Consider the following 21,371-nt stretch of genomic DNA (forward strand, 5'->3'; position numbering starts at 1 on the left):
AGAAGACTCACATAAGCTTGCAGCCTCCTTTTAATAGCAAGAACCCAGAGTGGTTCAGAGAAATAGTATCTTGATAACTTAGTAAAAGCCTTTATACCAAATTTCTGATATTTGCCTATTTAACTGTAAGAAAAATTCACATGGATTTTGCTTTCCAAATTATCTGATAACATGCCAGATAGGGGATGAAACGCTACAGAAGAAATGAGGAAAAAGCTGTCCTGCAAATTTACAGTCTTGATGCTAAATACCCAATGTGGATTTAACAGTGTTAAAATCAGCCTTCAAGTGGCCATGTCCTGTTAGGACTTATCTCCCCAAGGGCAGATCTAGGTTGTGCACTATTATTTTAGCTTCCCCAGTCCATAAAAGCTGCGTCTTCCCAGTTTGAACCAGGATTGCTATTCCTTCTTTTACAAGTTCGCATTTGTACCTCATAAATTATTCTCTGCACAAGGTCGAACTCCCCCTCCAAAGAGGAATCCAGAAGCAACGCGAGGGGATTGAATTTCACCCTCATTCCATGCCCAATTCTCTCAGAGCCAGTTTTACGCAAGTTCGTCCTCTTCCCCTGTGAAAAGGTAACACAAGTTACAGGAGTGTTATTCCTGGGAAGAACAAGAATACAGAATTGCTTATTTGGGAATGACAGCGGAAACTACCAATTAAGGCAGTGTTTAATATGAAATTTAGACTACTTTCTACCAATTCCCCAACACATTACGAATATAGTAGGTTAGGCATGTTATGAAAGATCTCTGCCTTCATCTCTAGACAAGGTCACTATTCTACTCAAATACAGAACTCACCTTGATCAAACACATCATCAAAATCATAAAACTCCCAAATCCCTAAAGATCAGGAAAAAAATGCAAATTTTTTGTATGCAGACCATTTCAGCATTAGCTCTCAAAGCTGTTCCACAAACCAAGAACCTTAAAAGACTCCACGAAGTATACTACTTTTTAAGCACCAATGTTAAGTTCCTAACACTTTCCTGAGTTTAGCAGAGCTTAACAGGAACAGAAATAGTTATGGAAAATGGTTTTGGAAAGAATAGAGAACCAAGTGTAGAAAACGCTTTAGATGCTCCCAGTGATACTGGAAACCAAATATTTCTATAGCTGAGTTTGTACTCTTTCCTTTAGAGAACACGCACACATTAGCTCAGCGCTCTCCCCAGCTGGCTGTGCAGCAGCAATAAACACTATTCATAAGGGTATGTAAATTTCTGACAGATGTCCAGGCAAAGATGAATAGAAATGACTCATGTTTTGCAAGAGCAAACATGTGAAGATAAGATACATAAGAAGAGATTCCCAGAAAAATACTCTTTTGCCTGTTGATTTATACATAATATCAAAAAGTACAAGCTTTTTAAAGAAAGAGCCTGTCAGCACAACCCAAGTATTTAAACATGAAATCAAGAAGTTGGGCCGGTTTCTTCTCATCATCGCAGAATTATTACAAAACCAACCAGAAACAAGTTCTTACAATTTAGGAAACCCTACCACTCAAGTTGCCTTGTAAAAGGGAGCAAGGACAAAGTCTCAAAAGCATGAAAACCTGCAATGACTATTCCATGAAGAAATTAGAAGGCTAAAAAGCACATTTAAAGCTTTTAACTCCTCTGCACTGAAGTGATGGTGGAAAAACCCACTTTCGTGTATCAAGTTATTAAAATTCTATTCATGACAGGTTTTAAAAGAAACTCTTTGAGGAACCGAGAGCAGTAAGCATTTCTGTTCTACAGCAGTGAGATAACACCGCACCCCACACAGATACAAACTTCCAAAACAAACAAGATGGTAAAATGCTGCCTAGCCTTAGCCCAAAGAGACTCCATTTTGATGCAGCTTGAGAACTGACTGGTGTTAAATCGGGTTCCAAAGAAAAATTCAGAAAACATTTCAGTAGAGGAAGTGCAAGCAGTTGATGTGTACAAATGAGTTTTTAAAACAGAAACTAAAGTAGTCTGTTTCTTCATGTTGTTCAAGCAAGGAACTTTCAGATAAACAAATGCAATCCAGGATTAAGATAATTAGTTTCCACCTCATACCAGCAATAGTGGGAAATGCTCGTGAAATATGTATCTGTGCCTCAAAAAAAAAGAACTTTAATTTCTCTTAAGAAGGAAGTATGGTTTGGATGTAGTAGGCAGCCTTTTAGTAGGAATGTTCTTTACAGCCCAGAAGAGTTTTACAATTTGTGTATCAAATTCCATTTGAAACTTTTCATCATGTCATTAATTCTAGAGACAACAGAGACGTTTCATTACTGTCATTCACTCTGGATGTAAGAGCATCACACAAATAGAACAGATACCCACAGAGAGACTTCTAGCCTATTTGTGTGACTATTCTCCCACATCTGCTTAAGCTCTACAATAAAATGCACGGGATTTATGGCAAAGCTTGAGACGACTTATTGATAGGGCACCCAAGTTGTAGGCTAACTAATACTTACAGGAGGCAAGGAAAACTGTCCAGTAACTTCAGGAGGCCTCATATTGAATGAGTCTTCTCCTAAACTCTCTGGTTCCCCCGATGGATAGGGAGGTGGTGGGTATGGAGGATATTCTTCCATGTATACCTCCAGTGGCAGTGAAGCCTCTAGGCTTGGTTCTTCCATTTTCGGCTGCGTGAGTTCATCACCATCTGATATACCCTCAGGCACAGTGTCCAAAGCTACGGAGGGAAGAACAGCTTCACTCTGATCTGCTGGTGTGTTTTCTGCTTCCTCAGCAATAGCCGGTTCTGGCACAGAAGCAGCTGTTTCTTTTTCTGATTCTGCACTTAGATAAGGATTTGGGATTTCTGCTGGGCTTTCAGGACTGGCAGCTGATGCCGTCTGTTTGGAGGGATGTGATGGAGCTGAGATAGTCTCCATTGCAGCCAGAGTGGTCCTCTGATACAACAGCTTCTGAATATTGGGGCCGTTAGGTCCTTCTGGCTCAGTAATGGAGCTACGTTTCTTCAGTGGTCTGGGTGCATTAGACAACTTTTTCCGTAGTGCTTCCAAATCAGCATCACTCTGGTTGCGGTATGGGTTGGATAAGAAAGGCAGCAATTTGGTTGGGCTAAGGGGACGGGGTATTCGCTCAGTTTCGTGATTCTCATGAGCGGAGGCTGTTGTTTCCATCTCAGGCTCCGGACTGCCTGGCTTGCCTTGGAGGTTCGAGTAGACGTTCTCTGCCTGCTGCAGCTGATTCTGTACACCAGCTCCTGCCATCACAGGCTTGCCATACACTGCGGAACAGTTCAGAGAGGGGTGTGGAAAAACAAGGGTGAATATTTGACCAACAAACCTAAGAAGAACACGAAACCTGATTCACCTACCTAGGGCAAAGAAACAGAATAATATGATCAACTAAACAGAATTAACCTGGTAACCAGGTTTACTATGATTGGTTATCTTGCAAATGCAAGATAGATATCCTGCACTTTTTGTTAATGCTGATATATAACATGCCAGATCCACCTAAGATTCTTACAGCTGCACTAACCTGCTTAATTCACCCGAGGAACAGCTTTGCACCCACAGACCAGGTGGAAAGTACATCTATCTGAGGTTTATGAAGACAGAAGATATGCTTACCACTTGGGAAGTGCGGTCCTCTGGTCTGTGCCCTTGTCAAAGCACTCTGCACTGCCTGCTGGAAGTTCTTCCCAGGAGTCTGCTGTTGCGTGTACATGCTATAAATTGAACTTGCAGCCACAGTTTGGGGCTTTCGAAATGGTGGAAGTGAAGTCTCTTTGGACGGCTGAGGGGTAAAAGGTCTCACGGCTGCTGCTGGGGGACTCTCCTGTTTGGAGGAGGGAAGAATTTGGTCCTGGCTAGAGGAAGGACCCGCAGGAGGTACAGAAATTCTTTGCTGTATCTGCTGAGAAGGATGGGAAGGCTGCTGTGCCACTTGTTTTTGTTTGTTCCCCATAGTTACAATAGCCAAAGGCAGCTTCTGCAGGTTTCCATCCAGCTTAGTATCAGAAGGTTGCAGATGACTGGCTTGACCAAAGTAAGGCAAGTTTATCTGTTTTGGTTTAGTGGGGACAGGTGGTGGTACCTTTGTTACATTTTTATTGGCTGTCTGAAAGACAAAAAAAGTTAATTAAGATTAGACAGCAAAACATGTTTTAGGAATTCTGCTGTGAAGGACCGAAGATCCTCAAAGAACAACACAGTATCTAGCATTTCTATTGTTGCTGCAATACTGTTTACAACATCACTGGAAACACAAAGAGACTTTTTGAAAACATTTTATCGTCGTAGTTGTTTATACTTTGAACCCATTCTCTTAAATTCTTTCTGTAGCAGCTATGTTTAAAACATCAAGCGATGGCAGGGCACAGTAATTTCTCTAGAGATAGCAGAGGCACTTAGTAGCACCTGTAGGCAAGATGCTTGTTTTCCAACAGAGCACTTGTCATCCCCAGTTCTTCTATGTTATTTCACCCCTACCTGATGAAATCATGCCCTTGTGCCAAGATTTAGGTGGGAAGTCTTGCTGCAATCAAACATCTGAAGGACACTGCTGCATTAAACAGTGAAACAAGTGTGTAAATGATTTTAAAAACCCCATGCAAATACCTCTGTGCATATAATCTTTGGGGAAAAAGAAAAATATACGCATACACACTAGTACAAGTAACACAGCCATTTTTATATATTCAGTCAAAATGTAGATTTTCATCACCGTGACTGTAGGGAATGATTTTGAGTTACTAACTGCCATTAAAAGCCTAAAAGACTTTCCTTAGAAGTAGTCTTTTAAAAGAAGACCTAGGTATTTTTCAAAGAGCTTCCTGACAGCAATATTTGAAAAACTGTGTAGTAATCCCTGTCAGATGGAATGCAGTAGTTTGAGTTTTCTGCATACCTGTGCTTCTCGCAGGAGATCTTCGCTGCTCTGGTTCTTTCTCAGTGTGCCCAGCCCAGCAGACTGGTCCACAGAATCAAACATTGAGAATGGACGCACTTTCTTCTCTTTGTCTCGTAAAAAAGTTTCTCCTTCAGCTGTTGTTAGAGAGAGAGGAAGACTTTTAAAAAGGACAACACAATTGTAGGAATAAGAGTCCTGTTCTGTGCAATATTCAAGACAGTGTATGCAAGGGATGCTTTTTGTATCCAACCTACCCCTGCGCTAAGGGCCCAAGGGCCTGCCAAATGCTGTATCTTGCAAATTGAACAGGAGCATGTATGAGGGCATTAGTATGCTTCACCACCTGAAATGAGGGGTTTGTTTTTTTTTTAAATCCCTGCAACACCATACTAAAGCTTATATGGCAATATTCTTTGATTATTTTTTTGTGCTCTCAAATAAATTCTACATATTTACTGAAGCATTCAGAAGAGACATATATCATTAACTAGATTCTGCATATTTTAAGATTAGCCAAGCACATGAGAACATACCTTGTCCTTCACTAGTCACAATTCCTTTTCCTGAAGTCAAGGCTGATCCTTGACTAATATGATTGTCTGCATTTGAGCTACTCCAGTCAGTTGCAGATGGGGAAGGTTTTGCACTGGGGACCACAGAACCTAGGAGAGAACAAGTGGAACAGATTAAGCTAAAATAATGTTTTTATCGAGTTATTTATTACAGGCAGGTTTTTTGTAAGAGTCAGGTCTAGACAGTGTACAGGTATCATACACAGGTTAACTGCTATAAATCCTATCACTTTGGATTTTTGCTCATTTGTTTGTTTTAAAAAGAGAATGCAAAACCAAGCTCAGAAACAACTATCAAAGCAGCAGCAAAACTATTTGTCCTAGCACACGTCTGCACTTACAGCATTCAGACAAGAAACTTCTCCAGACTGCCTTCTTTCCAGTTAGTAAGAAACTTTCCTTGGATATTTACGGTAAGTTAAAAGTGACAGGATAGTAAGAAAGGATGAGAAAGATATATATTGCAAAGAAAAACATGATGCTTTAAAGCATAGATCCTGCCAGTGATATCCAAAACAGTAGAAAAGTCATCTGTATGTTCAATGTGCATATAGGCGCTGCATTAAAGCTGATCTTTACATTCACTGGAGTAGACATCCAGTCTGCTTCAAAAATAATTCAGAAAATGCTTGCAACTGGCTATTTGTTTAAATATTTCACCAAATTCTCTCTACTTATCTAGTACAATAAGTGATATTAAATTCAAATAGTAATGATAAGCAGCAGGAGAAAAGTTTCATTCTGACAAAGTATCGGATACTATCTCTCTAGGAAACCAGTCGTTTTGCCCAAATGCTAAAAAATAAGGAGTGATGTTTCAGTTCAAATAGCACACCACCACACATTCCTATAGCAAAAATTCAAATTTTGTATGGACTACAGCTAAAATTTCACTCCAGCAGTTTTAGGATCTGCAAACCAGATAAAGTGAAACAGTTCCCCATTCTCCAGTACAGCAAGAGACACTTGGACTGGTTTTGTGTCATGGCTACTTTAATAATATCTGCCAGAACTGGACATGGAGGGAGGGAGACAAAAAATAAACAGAACTAGTCTACAAGCTCAGCCTCCTTTTTCCTTCTTTTGGGAAGATCAGAGTTTCTCTTATATCCCACCTGACAAGCGAGTTGTCTTCTCCTCCCAAGATAACACAGAAGAGAGATTCGCAACTCTCAGTTTCTCCAGACTTCTACGCTCATGGAGCTGAACTGTATCTTGTAGGAGAAAGCCACAGAGAGAAGCCAGGCAAATCTCCATTAACACTCCAAGCAGGAGAGGCCAAGCCTCATGTCAGGTGTTGGACTTACGTCTCTCCATATTCCTACACCATCAACATGTCAGCAAGTTTATTGCTATTTCTGTGCTACAATCAACTGCCTCCTTTACAATATTTCTTGTAAAGTTGGTTAATCCTTTACATGTGTCATTTCTAAAATGCATCATCAGAAAACTTGGCTTTGCTAGTTTTTAAGTGCAGGCACCAGGCTGTTATCATGTATGTCCTAAAACTGCCTCTAGAAACAGAAACAAACACTGCTGTATAGTTTTTAGAAGTATTTTTAAATCAGTCAATCACTAGTTTACACAAAAATCCTCCTAAGTTCTACGCTGTATAACAACTCAAATTGCTCACTAAGAGGATTACTTAATTTATCACACGTTGAATCGTATAACCTCAGTGCTTTTAAAATATATTCACTGGGGCAGGAAAATTGCAAGTAGTAAGACTGACATCTCAAATAATATTTTGCTTTAAAAAAAACCAGAACTGGTAGATGAGAAAACAAAACATTTCTGGAGAAGAAATATTAATCGTAAGCTATTACCTGCAGGAGCTTTAGCTTGTGAACTGCTCCCAGCTCTCATGTTGGGCAGAGTTTGTGTTTTTAGTGGACCATCAGGTACCTGCAAAGCTTGTGTCCCATCTGAAAATGCTGGTTTCACCAAAAGTTCAGGTCTGGAAGCAATACGTGGCATAGTAGAGGACTGGATATAAGGACCTACTGCTGCCACTCGACTTGGAGCAGAAGCCACTGGCTGGGGTAAATTCCCATCTGAAGAAACCTTTGGGGGAAAAAAGAAATAAGAACATTTAAAGAATGTTATGCTGCAGTATCCATCCATCAGAGTTTGAAATAGAAGTCAAAAAGGATAAAACAAGTAGAAAATGATACTCCAATATTAAAAATGCTTTAAAAAAAAAAGCTTTGAGAGATATAAACATGAGGTAGTAATAGCAAAAAAAAATTATCTAAAAGAAAATCCACGACAGCATAAGAAGAGTTCTTGTCCATAAAGAGTAAGTAGGTTAACGCCAATGTACCATGAAAAGTACTTTAATAATAAAAGACTTCCACCACGTATGGATAAAAACAAGTCTAGCATCTGAACAGCCTCCCCCACAAGCAAGTTTTTACTTCAGACTGTATGGGCCACAAATGAAATTAATTTTTTTGTTATTAAATATCCCACACTTACTGGTACATTCTCTTTCTGTTGCAGAGCTGCCTTTTTCTTCCACAGGCGCTCTCGCAGCTCATTAACACGCTTATCCATGACTGCCACCTCCGAGTTGCGTTTGTTCAAACACTCCCTCTGTTGCTGCAGCTTGGCATTCTGCTCCTGGTTCAGTTTGTTCCTCAACTGAATAAATTCACAAGGAGGGGGGGAGGAGGGGGGGGGGGAAGGAGGGCAAAACAACAAAAATCAAAACAAATTAACTTTCAGGATGGGGGACAGGAAACAGTTACAAAAGAGAAAAGCCTTCTAAAAAGTCAAGTCATGCTGGCAAACTCAGATTATTTTCTCCGGAGAAAATGTTGGTTAGTCTCCAAATTTTGCAGAAAGGAAAGGTATGTACACTGCGTGCTCCTTCCCCTTTTTACCTTGAACCCAGTACAACTAACCCTCCATCCTCAGCGTGCAGGCAGCCACACAGCTCTGTCAGGAACAGGAGCAATGGGATTTCTTTCTGACAAGGTAAGAAACAACCCAACTTCTAGCCCTTAGAGTTGTGGGTCACGAGCTGGCTTCCCATTACCTGCAGCTCCTTGTACAGGCGGTCAAGCTCAGCTACAGCTGACTGGTTGTCGTGGTAGCCATCAATTCGGCCATTCTTCAGCATCTCCAGTTGCCTGGTAAGTTCCTCTACCTTTGACACCGCCAGCACCAGCTCGCGCTGCTTTTGCTGGAACAGGCTGTTCATCTGTTCAATCTCCTCCACTGGAGAGGACGAGAGAGCACAATAGCTGCCCTGAGAAACAGACGAGCGTGGGCTGCTTCCAAGGCGGCGGTTAAGGGGACAGAGAGCGCCCTGCCGGCCTCTGGAGCAGTGCTGCACAGAGGCTGCGGCTGGCGGCCGCAAGCTCACGGTCCCTGTCAAACCAGCTCTTCCTCGAAGCATTTGTAAAAGCAAACACACTAGCAAGATTATGTAAATTTGGTCTACTTAGAGCACTAATGGGGAGGGAGAAAGAACACTTTTTACTTTCTGAAGTATGGAAACAAACAAAACCACATTACCAGGCTGAATTCCATCTGTAGAAGCCTAAATTCACTTAATGCTGAATTCCGCAGGAAGACACTCACTCAACCACGAGGCGTGTTTATGATATTTAAAACTCTGAATTTAGGTGGTAGGAACTCAATAACAAAACACTTGAGCTGTTATATTAAACAAAGACTCAGAGGGCTTTTCAGGGTCTACTACAAACGGCTGTCATCAGCTGCTCCCACTGCCAAAACTGTTGCATTATAGAACAAAGTTTAAGGGATCAGTAGGAGTTCAAGCAAGTACCAAGATCAGACCTGCTGGGGAGGGTGCAAGGAAACAGATACACATGTTCCAAGATCTTGTATTACTCTACCATCCTTCCATCCCTTTAAACTGATGTTTATTTTGTGCAACAGAACTCAAAGAGAAAATGCATTCTCCCCCTAGAAAAACACTTTTGCTTTATCTGTAAAGCAATGTTTCCCAATAGTACAATATATTTATATTTTACCTTAATAAACCAATATATTTTCCTTTGAGTCCAGCTGGAAATGACAAGTTCTGTACAATATGTATAGAGGGAGAATGAAAACGTAGGCAGAATCATGTGTGTTGATATGAAGTCTGAAGTAAGTATTTAATGTTGCATCAACATGCTGAACTGCAAGCACCCAAGTAGTACTGTAGCAAGCCAGACACTACTCAGATTTCTGTAATTAAAAAGAAAATACTCAGCCATTTTGGCCATTAAGTTACCTCTTGCATAAGAGGCAACATGGCTATCAGGCCAAGCTTTGTTATAGGCCAAGAAAGTAACACTCTAAATGTGTGGAGTATTAACATCAAGGATGGAAAAAGTTACTGTGGTACACAAAGGTATTCAAGTAAGCGAAAAACCTACACTGTAATTAAAGAGCAGATATGCTAGGCTCAAAACACAGGGTGCCCTTATGGGATATTTTAAGATACAGTAAGAAAATATACTTTGTTCTAGGTCATTCAGGAGTTTTCTTGGTAAATACAAGATGTGAATTTAAGATTAACATTTCCTGGGACACTAAATACCTCCTCTGAATTACTGAAATCGCCAGAAATTTTAGAATTCCAAGAACCACACTTCGTGAAAAATCACAGGCTACTTTCCCCGAGCAGCAACTCACCTAATTTCCCATTGCTGAGTCTTTTTTGCTCCACATGGCCTTTCAGTGCTCTCACTTTCTTAAGTTTGGCTTCCTGATTCTCAGCAATTTCCTTTAATCGCTTCAGTTTTTCCTGTTCAGCAGCTTGCTGTTGCTGTCGCTGATCTTGCTGTTTCAGGAATTTCAGGCGCTGTTCCTGCAGTCAAGACAAGGAAATTTTTTTTTTTTTTAAATGAACTTATGGTAAGGTACTGACAGAAACAGTTTCAAAACTTAAAAACAATCACCACAGCAGCTCAGATCAGCTTTAGCCCGGTATCCTGACTTCCCAGAGCGTCAAGGGAAGTCTGAGAGAACAGAGCAAACACGTACTGATTCTGTCTCAATACAATCCTCCAGGTACAACCATTCTGTAGTACAAGAACCTACTGAAACAGAAGTGGTATCCATGTCTAACAGCCCTTGGTAAATTTTTCTTCCATGAAGTTGCTCAAAACCCTTTGAAGCCTAAGAAGAATTTTAGCATTCATGTTCCATGACATTTGCCAATTTCACTTCATCGCTACTTGGCTCTTGAGTTGCAAGAGCTAATGATTATTTCCTCTCTACCTTCTCCATGCCGCTCGTACTTTACAGATCTTTATCATACGTCACATTTTAAACAATAAGTCATGCTAGAGAATATTAGACATTCTTTATACAGAAGGTATTCCATAAATCATTGATCATTTTCATCACTTTTCATACTTTTATAGTTCTGCTAGAACTGACTTGAGATGGGGGATCACTGCACACCAAAGCTCTGAAAATTTACCATTTCCTGGTAACGATCACCACTATCACAACACAGGATGATTCAAGACACGGGAAAACCTTTACAGTGACCTGGCCCCCATTTGTACAACAGACATCATCTCAGTGGAAAGGATCCTTTTGCCTCTCCAAGAGTATAAGAGTAAAATGGTGCACTTTATTTAGTTTCTATATACAGATGTCTATAGTTTAGAGCCAAAAGAAACCACTAGATCACCTACAGAGATTTCCTTTAAACCACTGGCCATTACACATGGCTTCCAGTTCTGGAGATGATAGGTTGTTCCAGTGCTAGGAGAACTACTAAGACTTTCCCAAGCACCCATATCCAAGACTACCACTGCTTACTAACATTAGAACTCAACACTTCCTCTAAAAAAAGAAAAAAAAAAAAGAATCACCAGTCGTATTTAGAAACAGGGACTCTCATGCACTTTGAATAAAAAAGTAAGAGCAAAAAGTGAGCTTGCCTTCCGGAGAAAACCAGGCACCTACTGTGTATGTGCTAGTTTAGAGTCAATCCCACGCAGGAAAGTGTCAAAAAAATAGATATTACAGCTTGTGTCTAAAAAGAAAGTGCGTTTTTCCCCCTCAGAATCTATTTTTAATATTGCATCTGATTTCAGAAGGCAGAAAAGACACAATGGAAAGCCTCTCTTTGAAAGGGTGTCTAGGAAAGCAGGTTTGTTCCAGAGAGGCACATTAAATGAAAACTCCTCCCGGTGGGACACCCACAAGGCTACTCTTCTTCAAACCACAGGCAGCAGACACCCACCTGATGGGTAACTATCCAGACTCAAACTCATAATTTTTTTAATTTTTTTTTTTTAAACTTGTACAACTCCATTTCCAGTAAATATATATTATGTTCCTATTTCTGGTTTCATATATATGGTGACTACAGTGTTATTTATAAGACCGAGGTCTATTAGCATCACCTGTGAGTGAAACAGAAAAAGTTACAGAAGTTTGGGCTTCTCTTTTATATTTAACACATCTCAGCTGGAACTGAGAAAAGGGTAACATTCTGCCTTGGCAAATTAATCAGGGCAGAATAGGTATTAACTGTGCTGCTAAACTTCAAGTGAAAACTCTAATCACTCGGTTGATTGACTGATTTCTTACACTCATAGTTGCACCTTCTTCATAACAGTTCTTAGCATAAAATAGAAATAAAGTGTTATTGGCTATTTTGACAGGCCATAGTACCACTTTGCAGGTGCTGCAGAACCATTCGAAAGCCATGGTTTGAAGCACTTCCCTGAGATACAATTATTGAAAGCCAAGGGAACCGAACAAGATGCTGAACACACAGGGAGCGGGAAAAACCCAGCTGATCTCAAAAGGAGAGGGAGACAGGGCTTCTGATAGAGGAAGAGTAGCAAGACAAGAGCCCCAGAGCAGCCACCTTCCCCTGTAGAGCACGTTCTGAAAGGCATGGGAACTCATCCACCCAGAGAGCCAAGCGCTCTTCAGGATGGGCTCGCATTTAACGATTCTCTGCCAAAAGCAGCATTTTCTATGGTATTTTCAAGACTAGCGTGTACCAACAACATTTAAGTCAAATATGAAATCCATGCCACCACTCTGCAGATGCATTCGGAGTATTTTTTCCCCTAAATGATTCAGGAGCACCCTGTGTGCTTTCATTAGCTTTTCTGTTATTGTTCAGCGAGCATTTTATAAATCACTCCCCTAGTTACTTTTATCACATACATGCCATCTTTTCCAGACAGCTGCCCCAGGAAACCAGGCACATTGAACTCTATCAGGAGAAAGCAAGATATCATTACAGGACAGCATTATATCCAGAGACAAAAGCGCTGTTCAGTGATCAAACCGATGAATGGATGGTCACTACACAGAGCGCAAATAGGGCTGGCAGAGCCACCAGGATGAGTGACAATATATTAACGTTATATGCTCTATCCTTTTAGTAAGCTATATGGTCACGTCTATCACTGGCATTATTTTAATGTTTTACTACTGGATATTTGCATAGGTTGACTTTCAAATTTAAAAAGAGGTAGCCAAAGAAAGGAAGCCCTCTGTTTAAAAGAGGTGAAAAAAAAAAAAAACCAAATCCCCAACCCTCCCTCCACCTCATGTGACTCTTACTAACTTTGTTCCTGTCTGTAAACAACCTCATTCCAAACTCACCTTGTTAGCCAGCATTTGCTGTTGAGCCTCAATTTGTTGCTGCTGGCGTGATGCCATTTCCTGAAGTTCAGCCAGTGTCATATCCATCCTTGGAGCACTGACCTGTCAAAGAAAATCCAAAGCATGCTAAGTCTAGAATTAGCTGGTGTGCAATTCAATAGAACTACTGCAGAAAAGTTTGCTAAAGGTCTTTAAAAAATAACAACCGAGTATCCAATAAAATAATTGGAAAGAAATGGCATATTTCCATGGTAAAAGAATAAATAGTTGCAAGCTCATACACATGCGTAGCCCAATCCAGCAACACACATAAGCTGACATCTCTTGAAACATTAATATTTCTAGCAAAATCCCAGCAGCATTTTAAAGAGGCATTTCAGAGGCCTTTATAATTAGGCTCAGCATGAATCAGCTTTGACTGACTGAGCCCAGAATGCTCAGCACACGGCAGGATGGATCTGCGGTCGTAGGTGTATCGTTGCAATTCAAAGCACTTCAACGTAAGTTGAAGAAAATGGAAAGTTTAAATATAGTGGGGGGAAAAAAAAACCCACCACCCTCAAAGGTAGCGCTATTATTACATTAGTTATCTGTTCACATGCTTCCTGAATCTAGATTCAATCTCATATCCATCATTATCTCTTCCGGAGCAAGAATAAGTGACAGACAATGGATTAAATGCTGAAACACTAACTGGTCTCAACTTGAAATCTGGAACTAAGGGATCTCTGACACAAAACCGAACGTGAAAATAATCAATGAACTGAAGGAAAACAAGAGAAAATTTTCAATGGGAGTAGAAAAGGGAAAGTATGCTGAATTTGTACGGGTGATCTCAGAGCAGCAAACAGATATGGCAGCCAATGGATCTCAGAGACATCTTAAGAACTGAAATCAAGGTCGGTAATTGTTAGAGGCTTTGTGTCTGTTTTAGAGCAGTCATTAGAAATCTCCCCAAAATAGTCTCTTAGTTTCCAGGCCAGGATTTGCACCAGTATCTCAAAAGAAGGGAAGCCTCCATTTTCACTATACTGGCCATTGCATCAAGCACTTACCCCATTCTCTATTCTTCGATCACCAGGCACTTTCACACCATTTCTTTTTAAGGCTGGATCTTGAGACCTTTGTCCAGTCCCTAGATAGAAATACAGGATAGTCAAAGATGGTAAGGTATTTTAGAATTTTTCTTATCCCTTTAGACATAGCATTCAATACAAAAGGAGAAACAGTACAATCATTTTGGTTTAGCATCTGAACATCTGTGCTTCCCATGCTCTTACCACTAAGATAAACTTAACTTTTATGAAGAGGCTGCTGTTCAATGTCAACATTTATTTTAAGATATAAGGCTGTTTAAAAGCAGACAAACAAAAAAAGCTTAACCAACAGTAGGCTATTTCAATTTTTCTCCCGCGGTCAACAGACCCCTAGTAAGCCTGCATTACAGATGAATAGTTACAAAATCGTGTTCCCCTCTGCAAGTGACACAAGAACATCTGGTTAATTCACAGAGAGGCATTCAGACCACAGTGTCTTAAAACCAGCACCTAGATGTTCTGGTGTGCCTTTGTCAACTGTCTCACAGAGAATATGAGTAACAATAGTTAAAGGTTAGTCACCTATCGTGAAAGATACACCATTTAATCTGCAGCTGATTATTTGCACATAATAAAGTTTAAAAGCACAAAATTTTTTCTTCCTGGCAGTCACTGTGACAGTAAAGATGCTACTTAACTAGAACCCTACTTTAATGTTTCCATCAAATTATGTATAAATGGTGTTCAGATGCCAAGTACCCAGCTCACTCATTTCCCTGTAGGATATACATGTACTACAGGATGAAGCCATCTCTGTTAGCCTCTTGCCCACTCAGTACCTATTTCAAGAGCATATTCCTGCAAGACTAACTGCAGAGCTCCTAACTACTCATTTGCACTTCCTCAAGCATAGTGCTTAGCAATGCTGTGGCCAATAAAATGCCAATAATCCTTATACTACAAGCACCCTTGACTTGAAAAATTACATCCTGACAACTAAACTGCACTGTAAGATCCTTAGCAGATAGAGATGGCACAGCTTTAACTTTTCATGTACTCATTCTCTCATCATTACACATTTCAAACATCAAGATACATTTAGCCATTTTAACATATGCTGGGTACAATGCCACTTAACACAAATGCAGTATTTCCAATACTGAGGAAGGTTACCAAGGATGAAAACAGAAAAAGGGAAGGAAGAAGAATCCAGTAGACTAATTTAAAGGTAAAAGGATTCTACTGAAGAGATTAATATGGGATGCACAGGAAAAACCTTGAAAAGCAAAAAGTCATTTTCTTTATAGGTTTCACATTTAGACTTACAATGCATAGATATTACATTCTCAGAGAATTTGACTAGGCAGGTCATTTAACTCTATTCCTGAAACTAATACAAATGTGTAGATTGTGGGAGAAACATCGAAGAACTCTTATCTTTTGCCAAGTATGCTAAGTTTATCACCCTGGTAAAGTATTATCCAGGTGAAACATCCTAAGCCTAAATAATAAATTACATTACTGGACAACAGTTTGGTTACTAGATTTAAAAGAATAGACTATCACAGATCTCTAGCTATTCAGCTGTGGCTACTATATTTAACACAGGATGCCCTTGGATGCTGTGATGATGACCAGCTCTAGAAAACCTGCTAAAGTTTCAATTTGGATTTAATGTCCCCAGATCTGGCAAGGGAGGATGAAGTCTTTACTAAAATGAACAAGTTTTCTGTTGCTAGCATTCTCTATTCATAAGAAAATAACGGTCAGACCAAAAAGGGCTGCAACACCATACTGACTACCAACATTAATATATAACATACGCAAGCCGCTTCCTTAACCTTGAGAAATGAAATGAAACTTAGACAAACGAACCAGCTGAGATCAATACCTACCTGCTTCCCGGCAGGGAGAGCGTTCATGCCGAAGAAAGAAACGAACCTCATTTCTCTGCATCCCAAAGCGCTGCAAAATATCCAGCATCCGTTCATTATCAGCTATGGGACGTTCTGGAAAGGTAAAAAGCCAGTTGACTATTACATCCCTATGTAGCTTGGGCACATACCAAAACAAAACAAAGATATCTGTCCATCATCTTTCTCTTGAACACCTGTTATTACTCAGGTGCAGCAGTGTGCGCACCTAACCCTTGCCCTCACCCAAGGCATTTCTACCTTTCCCTTAGGAAGGTGCTGTACCACTCCTTGCTTCTGAAATTAAACCACCACCTCTGAAAAGCAGATACAGCCCTTTAAAAGTCCACCCCCAAAGGGAGAAGTGAGGCACCGTCGCAGCCCAAGGGGAAGCAAATAGGCAATGTAGAGCTTTCAGCTCTAGTGCCTTAGTTTTGTATTTGCAAATCATCTTATCCACTCACCACCGCAGGAAATGTGCTGGCGTACCTTTTGCTCCACTTCTGTGGTACCTCAGACAAACTTATTTCTCAGTCATTCCCACCCCCTCCTCTGCCCCGATTCCTACAGGGACTCATTTACTTCCTATTCCAATGAGAATTAAGAGAGATGCTCTCAAAGAGGAATTCTTCTCATAACGCTTCGTAAGGATTGCAATCAAATGCCGAATTGCAGCCCTTGCATTCAAGCTCAGGCAGAAGCACTCAATACCCTGAAGAGGCTCCTAGGCAGTACCCAAGGGGCCTGATCCTCAGCAAGCCATCACAGCTCCTGTCACTTCAAGTGTTCTCCTATAGCTCCTGTCAGCCACAGATCTGGCTCATTCTCTTGTACAGCAAATTTCATGAAGTTCAGATTACATGCGTTTTGAAAGCCCACTTCTGATAAACCTGGAAAACCTGAACTATTTTGGATTCACAGCTCAAAGGCAAAAAAGATCAGACAGTGAAAAGTGGCTCCAGTAAGAACTTGCCATTTTGTTTCAGACAGTTAAGATGCTGTTTCTTTAAAAGTTACATGCACAAGTTCCACTGAATTTCCTTTCCTGCTCTTGTTCTCAAGTTTGGGATTCAGTCACATCTCTAATTTTTAAGCCTTACTGATTGCCTTTTGATATGACAAAAATCCAGTGGGAGTCTACATCTACTGCCTTCATTTACCATTACTCCTCCTTTTCCGTATTACCATTCTTCCAAGATTTACACACTTCATAGCTGGGCATTCACAGACAGGATATAATTAGAATTACTTATTGGTCTCTCAATCTTTACATAAAAGCAATTTCTTTTGTTAATCTAGACGTTTTACCATACATTTTTACACCTATTTTAAAAGTGATGGCAACTATGTGGTCAATATATCATAGTAGTCAACTTTACGTAGTCAGGATACTGTCATAGTATCTTATGACAGCATCCGGGACTCGTGATCAGGTTGGATCCATTTGCGCTGGGTGCCAGACAAACAGAAGATACTGTCCCTGGCCTGAGAAATAAGACAAGCAGACAAAGACTGAAATTAGATACCACCACTTTTGCACCGGTTTCGTTTTTCCTGATACTGCATTTGTTGGATGTTTCATTATTTAAGCAAGGAGAGGAAAAAAAGAAAGAAGTTGCAGAGTAGTTCATTCATATTCAATGGAGAGTCTTTCAAAGTCACTATCTTAATATGGAATAATCATTTCAGGGGAAAAATTGTCCGTGTTAAGTATAAATGTTTTCAGTTTCATAAGAAGAGGAGCTACTAACGTGTTTTCAGCATGTGCAAAGCTCTTTTCAACATAAAAGTGTTTCTTTAAATTAAATGCTGCAGCTGTGCTCAAGCAATCTAGGAAGGAAAATTTCTGGAGTCACTGTCAAAAGAGATTAGTTTTACAGAATAAGCAAGTAGGTCACTGTTACAGAAAAAGCAGTCTCTTGGCGGTTACTTGTCTAGACAGCTAAAAAAGCTCTTCATCTGCTAAACCTTAATTCAAGGGGAAAAAAAAAAGGCAAAACCCAAAAAAACCCAACAGTACCACTGTCAGATTTCCATCTTAAAGAACATACAGCAGGCTTATGAGACAGATTTCTACTAGCTCGGTGATACTCCAACTGAAACTCTATAATCAAGGGAGATGCCCTTTACACAAGGATTCTGTCAATACCACTCAGTGACTTCAAAGGAAGGTCAAAGAGATTTTCAAATACCAAACAAAAGTACATTTTGAAAGCACAAGAAGAAAGGACAAACAATTGGACTTCATTTTTTTTTATTCCCTGTCTCAAAGAAAAAAAAAAAAAAAAATCTTTAAAAAAATCTTTATATACATGCACACCTTTTGACTGCTCTCCATGGTGGCCAAGGTAGTCGCCTAACAGAATTCTGGCAGTAATAGGAATATCAAGAAAGCTTGCCCTGATACTCATCAAATTTCAAGCAAAACTGGGAGGACAGGGAGAGTAGTAAACTTGCCCCCTTCAGGGAGCAGAGTGCCTCAAGCGCACTTGCGGCAATCTTTCAAAGTATGCTTAATAAGGTCTGACAATAGAAGCTAAAATTCCTGAGCAAGCATCAGAAAAAAAGAAAAGCGATCTAAGAAGGATCTCAGTAATTGAAGTCTGAGAAGTCATTTTCCAACAGAAATCTTTTGTTTCTACCCCAGAAGGTTAACTGCCTTGCGCCATGTTTGTTTTAAAATAAAGTTTAATTTGTTCAGTGTAAAATGCAAACAAAATAGAAGTCATGGCACATCTCGGCAAAAAAAGATAGTGAACATTGCTGACATCTAAAATGAGATTAGGTAAAAGCTAAAAGTACTTCTCCCCTCCCCCCAAAAAAAAATTCCAAGTTATACATGAAAACATATTTTGCAAATGGTTGCTACTAGATGTTATACAGATGCTTAAGAAAGGATGTATTTCATCCAAAACAACATGCATGTACTTCATCCAGTACTCAAGTCTCTTAATGTTATATGATTTGAGACTACCGCATTTTTTGTTACCAAGTACAATTTGAAACTGTAGACAGTTTTACACACACACCAGTATTTGTATATAGAAATAAATAGTTAGTAAATACAACAGGATCAGTGAAGGGAACAAGAATAATTTGGTTTCTAAAACAATTGTCAAGGTTTTCGCTATATAAGTGGATGATACGTTTTTTGGTCTTAAGACAATAACTGTGCAAGTAACATTTAGACATCTGTTGTCACGGTATCTCATGAAGTCTTTGCTCTTTAGCAGGGCTCCAACCATAGAAACAAAAGGAGAACCCAGTCCCTCACCATCACAACCTGTGCTCTTTAACAGGGCGTGGGGCTAAGACTAACTATAAATTCAGTGGTTTTACCTAAACCTTTATTTTACTTATCTTTCACTGTAGACTTTGGTATTGTGTTCATTTAGACACAGTTGGACAGAAATGTACAATAAAAACACTTTCCTAAAAGATCTTTCCATGCTGGATTGGTGATTTTATTTTACTATCATACATAAAGAAAAGACGCTTTCTTTTCTAGCGAGAAGTAAAAAAATTTCTGTTGCATTTTTTAAACTTAGAAATATCAGAAACATTACACCTCTGTCAGAAGGGGCTAAAAATCAAGAGACAGCTTGGGTATCTCATGCTATTAAACAAACACCCAGCTCACCAAAGACTTCTTTGAACAGGTCTGAGCCTGAGCCAACAGCAGAGGAAGACAGGAACATAAGTCCTTATCATCTGATTCTTTTATAATTTTGTTGAAGCATCTCAAAAAAGTTGGATCAAATATCATTATTTGTCATGACTTAAAATCCTGTCTGTGATTTGTCTTTTTTACACTTCTGGATGGCTACCAGTATCTAATGAGTACCACGGAGACAGGAGATAGCTGAGAGTCCCTTCCCATTGAAGCCATGAAAAGTTAGCCATACTTTAGCTTTTGATTTGCTTGTTGACATGTTCTCCAGTTCCAATGGAGCACTGCAAGCTAGGGAGATGTGAACTTCCAAGACAAAAATCAGCAAGAACACAGAAAAGAAAAAAAGAAAAAAGCCACAACCAACCACATACATAAAACCCTCTTCCACAGGCTTAAAAGACAGAAGAGGAGACAGTCCAAGGTAGGTTCTATCTCCTCTCTCCCACCCACCACACGCCTTCTTTAGAGCACTTCACATCACATTCCCTCCCTCCCAGAAGTAGGAGTTATGTTACCAAACTCAATTAACATTATCAGGAGCGACAAAGGCATCATCAGAAGAAGGAAGTTTTCTTTTGCCACTGCAGTCAAAAATGGCTATGGGGTTGAGGAGAACATTCCGTCTGTATCACAGAACTACTGATACTACTTCAAAAACCCCACACAGGCCACTGGGATCCCACTGTGGGGAGCAGAAGGAAGGGAAAACAACTCCCCCACAACCTTCAGAGGCTTGTTTGAGTCAGAGAAGGGCTGCACATGCACAATAACATCTGCATGCTTGATTCCCCTTCTTTTGCTTTTAACCCATTTTTGCACGTGTGCATCTTTCTGTAGATGCATTATCATACAGCAGGTCTGACAGAGAGATTAACAAAACAGTAAGGCTGAAACCCTCTGGGACAGGACCACGTCTGTCAGGTGTCTGTGTGCTACCTTATTAGAAGCAGTGAATGCTCAGTAACTCAGTGAGTCTAACCTACCTGAGCCACACCACACTTCAGCCAGGTGGCACTCACTCTCACCAGGCTCCTTGCACAGCTCCACCACATCTCTGCAGGTTGTTTCAGGGGTGACTGGCACCTCAGTGAAGTGCTGCTCATTGTTACTGAGGTACACTGTCAGAAACATCTGGAAAAGATAAAGGCAACAGCACACGGTTACTTTATAGCACAAAGCCAGACTGCACATCAGAGTCACAACCCTCTCATTAAATGCATTATTTTCAACATAATAGTATCCAACTACTGTGCATACCGAATTTCAAAACAAAACCAAATTTCTTTTTAAGATACAAGCAAGTGAGACGCTACAGAAGTAATTCTCTGTTCAACTAAATTACACTGCTGGAGGATTGTTTGGTTTAAAATCTGGACCTACTGCTCCCTCCTTCTTTCTCAAGGTGATGTGTCAGAACTCCTCCCACTTTACTATATGTATATACTGCACCCATTTGACACAGCAGGAGAAACAGTCATCTAGAGTTCAGAAATATTTTTTATAGTGAAAAACAATGGCAATTACATCTGTAAAAAAAAAAAAGACTGGAGCTTACTACATAGGCAGTGAAGTGGAAACATAATTTGCATTCCCATACCACATTTCATGGGAAGGTTTCTTCGAAACACAAGTCGACTTGCTATACCCTTAGTCTCAGCCTGAACACAAAGTCCCCCCCGCAAAACAATATTC

At 40.1% G+C, this 21,371-nt stretch overlaps 1 protein-coding gene across 1 annotated transcript in view; it reads right to left on the bottom strand.

The window, feature by feature from the left end:
* TP53BP2 (tumor protein p53 binding protein 2) overlaps positions 1–20,737 on the bottom strand; it is a 29,341-nt gene extending 8,604 nt beyond the window's left edge. The window contains exons 1-13 of the mRNA XM_009273835.2: positions 20,663–20,737; positions 15,989–16,102; positions 14,112–14,191; positions 13,057–13,158; positions 10,105–10,279; positions 8,492–8,673; positions 7,930–8,094; positions 7,278–7,515; positions 5,413–5,541; positions 4,877–5,013; positions 3,598–4,087; positions 2,467–3,248; positions 434–571 (exon numbers count right to left, since the gene is read on the bottom strand). Coding sequence (XP_009272110.1) covers positions 434–571; positions 2,467–3,248; positions 3,598–4,087; positions 4,877–5,013; positions 5,413–5,541; positions 7,278–7,515; positions 7,930–8,094; positions 8,492–8,673; positions 10,105–10,279; positions 13,057–13,158; positions 14,112–14,191; positions 15,989–16,076 — 2,706 coding nt within the window. The 5' untranslated portion in view covers positions 16,077–16,102; positions 20,663–20,737. The remainder of the gene's footprint in view (positions 1–433; positions 572–2,466; positions 3,249–3,597; positions 4,088–4,876; positions 5,014–5,412; positions 5,542–7,277; positions 7,516–7,929; positions 8,095–8,491; positions 8,674–10,104; positions 10,280–13,056; positions 13,159–14,111; positions 14,192–15,988; positions 16,103–20,662) is intronic.
* Positions 20,738–21,371: the final 634 nt, after the last annotated feature.

This window comes from Aptenodytes forsteri, unplaced genomic scaffold (genome assembly GCF_000699145.1).
Source record: "Aptenodytes forsteri isolate BGI_AS27 unplaced genomic scaffold, ASM69914v1 Scaffold319, whole genome shotgun sequence".
Lineage (NCBI taxonomy): Eukaryota > Metazoa > Chordata > Aves > Sphenisciformes > Spheniscidae > Aptenodytes > Aptenodytes forsteri.